Source organism: Camellia sinensis, chromosome 1, assembly GCF_055761805.1.
Source record: "Camellia sinensis isolate YWXY chromosome 1, ASM5576180v1, whole genome shotgun sequence".
NCBI classification, from domain to species: Eukaryota; Viridiplantae; Streptophyta; class Magnoliopsida; order Ericales; family Theaceae; genus Camellia; species Camellia sinensis.
Window position 1 is genome coordinate 137346601 of NC_138961.1, and position 4033 is coordinate 137350633.

A 4033-nucleotide genomic window follows, 5' to 3' on the forward strand; every position below is an offset into this window, starting at 1 on the left:
GATGTGTTCCGTCACAGTCACATGTTCAATATTTTCCCATCGTAGAAGTAACATAGCCATCGCATAGGTAACAGTGCTAACATCACAATAGATAATAAAAATCATACCTGTATTCGCTTTTCCAGTATTCTATGTCTTTTCTGAAACTAGGGTGAAAACCCTTCCTTGCCTCAATGTATTCCCCTCCGGAGCAGTTGTTACGGTTGCCTTTGGTGTCGTTGTTGAGTTAAATCCACTAGCAATGGGTTTCATTTCTTACGTAAACTTGTGGGCAAGCTTTAGCTATATGTCCTTTTTGTCCACATTTGAAACAGACTCCAGTTCCACGGCGACAAATACCCCAATGTTGCTTCCCACATTCCTTACAAGTAGGTCTACCTACACTTCCACTACTGCCCTTTGTTGTATTATCACTAAAACTTGAGTTCAAATTTTCATTCACGGAGGCCACTGATTCACTAACTGTTTCTACTTTCTGTTTCTTGAATTTCTTACTTTCTGCTTCGGTCATTGCTGTTGGCTTGCACATTTTCAAGTTAGCAATATTTGTTTTAGCCATCAAGGCTCTGTCAAGTACGTCAACATATTTTTCTAATTTCAACACATTCACCCTGTCAAGTACCTCAACATGTAAGCCACCTTCAAATTTCCTTGCCTTCTTGTAATCTGTATCAACCATATGAGGAGCATAACGGGCTAATTCAGTAAATTTACTCTCATATTCCGTTACTGACATAGTGTCTTGCTTCAACTGTTCAAATTCAGATATCTTCCTATCTCGCATACATTGTGGAAAATATTTTTCATAAAACGTCTCTTTGAATCGATCCCATGTTAAGTCCCTATTCTCACCTCGTACGAGCATCCACCATCTTCGAGCTTCTTCTGTCAGAGTAAATGTTGCTAACAAAACTTTATAGACATCTGTACACGGAAACACTTCAAAAATCTTTTCAGTTTCTAATACCCATGCCTTCGCTTTTAATGGTTCAATTCCCCCTGCAAATTCTGGTGGTTTCAGTTTCTTGTATTTCTGTGTCAAAGGTGATAACATCATCATTATTAATCGGTTCCATTTGCACAGGTGGTGGTAGAGGAGGCAGAAATGGTTGTCTCTGTTGTTGTCGGTTTTGCTCTTGCTGTTGTCTCACCAACCTAGTTAAAGCTTCCACCATTCTTTCTAACCGATCTATTCTAGCATTAGAAGATTCTGACTCATCTACATTCCTTGCATTAGTGTTCTCCATTGGTCTCTAGTACCCATAGCAGATAGAATATTTCATTCTCAACATAATAGTTCCTCTGTTGTCTCATCATTTATAGTTCTTGTCTCTTTATATATTCAAAAACACACGCACACATGCACATATGTTTATGCCATGCCCTATTTCTTTTCTAGGACACCCTACAGCTCATATGGACACGTGTGTGAGTAAATTAACTCGTGCGCTCTGATACCACTCTGTCACGACCCAAACCCGCCCAGAGAAGGTTGGCATCGTAACCGGCCAGTAATCCTAGATTACCACAGGCCTTTCTGTACAAAACATACATAACCGGGGCTTGCGGAAGCGAAAACAAAACACTAATAGTCCAAAGAGCTGTGCATTTATATGAACATACATTACATGCCAAAAATGTTAATTTACCCACTACATTACATCACATATATAATCAAAACTCATGTACAAAACATAGGCTCACGCCACATGTACAACCAAAACTAAGCTTCCTAACGGCCTACTAGGCCTAGCCCCAACTCGGAGGCACCAAAACACCGGGTAGGCTTCAAAACGGCGGTTCGGCTCGAACTCCGCCAGAGTGCTCACCTATAAATACATATATACAAACAATGAGCTAAAGCTCAGCAAGTAACATTAAAGTAAAGGGGTAGTGAACGAATTCCACATTTCATATATCCATAAAATAAATCCTTCATAAACATAATCATCTCATATCAGAACATACATAATGGCATACTCCATAGAACATAACATTTGTCGTCCAACGACTAGAGTAACCGGTCCCGGACACCGATTAAACACATACCGAGATCTCGTAAACTGGTCCACTTAGGACTATCTATGGATGCCATACTAGATTCGCAAACTGGACATTCGTTCACAGAAAACATTTATCATTTCAAAACCATAGCATAACGTAGCACTTTTAAACATAGATCATACTAACATATCTTTACAGAAATGTTACTCACAGTGGGTTTCCAAAACCGGTTGCACGGTCTTCGCCTCCTGACCTGCAATTATCAACATATAACACATTTCTTCAATACACATTATCATTAACTCACTTAATTCATGCCTTTCTATCCTTTCTTTACTCTATTTCATGATTATGAGATGCTAAATGATGCAAATGACATGTGAAAATCATGTAATTCAACTTCTCAAACTTTCTTGAAATAAGTCCCCCGCTCGAGCGCCACTTTGTCCGCTCGAGCGGACTGCACAAATCCAAAACTGCTGGGAGGCTGATTTTCACGCTCGAGCGGGAATCTCTCCGCTCGAGCGGACCACGCGAAAATCTGAAATTCTGGACTCTTCTCAAGCTTCAATTTCTCCTTGCCAAAACAACTTCAAAGTGATGAAACCCAAGTCTCAAAACACTTGAAACGCAACTTGAATTAAACATTATAGCTTCTAAACAAACCCAAATGCATCATATACAAGATCAAACCATGAATTGAGGTGAAGAATCATAACTATTCATGTAAAAGCTTCATTTCTTCATATCCATGGAGGTTCTTCCTCAAGAATGCCAAATATAAACATAAATCATCAATTTATGTCATACATGCTCAAATTAAACATATTTCTTCTTCAATCCACTTATTTACCATGAGGTCATGCATGAATTAACCTTATTTCAAGAAATTAGAGAGGAATTCTCACCTTGATTGTTTAAATGAAGAAGATAGCTTGATTTTCCCTTTCTTTACTCTTCTTCCTCCCTTGGTTCTCCCCTCCACGAATTCTTCTCTCTCTCTCTCTCTCTTTCTCTCTCCTTCTAGATTTTTCTTTTATTATTTTTGAGTCAATGAGTCAACAAAGGCCCTTATACTTATCTATATATCATTTATAAACAATTGTGCCAAACTTTGAGCCAAACATGGCCTAACGAATCAGACGAAATTCAGTCTTCAATTTATCGCCCCAAATGGTTCTAAAAATTCCCGGTATCTCATAGACGCGTTCAATTTCGTTTTCTGAGCCCATTACGGTCATCAATTTCAGTCCCAAAGTTCCCATCTCAACAGATATTCTTCTAATTCAAACAGATATTCTTCAATTAATTCGCATAAACACATAATTAATTACTGATAAATATGACACATGTTTTGGGGTCATTACAAGGCTGGTGCCATTGGAAAGCTAACTTCTGGGGCTTCAATTTGGACACCTGGCCGACCACCTTTCTTTCTGGCAAACCATTTTTTTGTCCTGAAAAACTAAAAAAAGTAGCAGGTCGACCAGAAAAGGTGGTTGGCCGACCACCTGAACCTTTTGACCTGGTCGGCCGACCAGGGAAAGTGGTCAGCCGACCACCTGAACTGGTCGGCCAGCTTTCTCCTTTTTTGTCTCAATGAGTTGAAGCCAGCTGCGCCAACTGGAAGCCTCAGAATGCATCCTCCATAGTATGGAGGATGTTTAAGCTAGCTTTTAAGCTTCTTGGAGAAGTTTTAGACCTTCTCCTCTATAAAGGAAAGGGCCCTCTTCCATTACTAGGGTTCAGAACCTGTTTTGAGCATACATACACTTTCCCTCCATATCTCTATATTCCAAGCTCCAAAAACCCTTGTTCTTGGTCCCATTGCACTACACCTCCAAGCACAACACCTCCATTATCAACCTAAGCACCTAGGAGCTCAGTTTCAGAGGTTGGAGAGTTCCTATTTTGATCCAGAAGCTGCTGGCCTTCTGCTCTACAAGGGTAAGACACTAGTTCCCTCTTTTGGCCCTTATTTCACTTCATTGTTTAGCCTTCCTTGCAAGCATTTTTGGGTTTTTTCATA

The 4033-nt window shown here is 39.8% G+C and overlaps 1 protein-coding gene across 1 annotated transcript; it reads right to left on the minus strand.

The window, feature by feature from the left end:
• Window positions 1–235: 235 nt before the first annotated feature.
• LOC114303075 (uncharacterized) lies at window positions 236–1247 on the minus strand. Its single transcript, XM_028248225.2, has 2 exons — window positions 1152–1247; window positions 236–1033 (listed from the first exon to the last, which is right to left on the minus strand). The coding sequence occupies exons 1-2, from the start codon at window positions 1245–1247 to the stop codon at window positions 236–238; spliced, it is 894 nt and encodes a 297-aa protein (XP_028104026.2).
• Between the last annotated feature and the right edge of the window lie 2786 nt (window positions 1248–4033).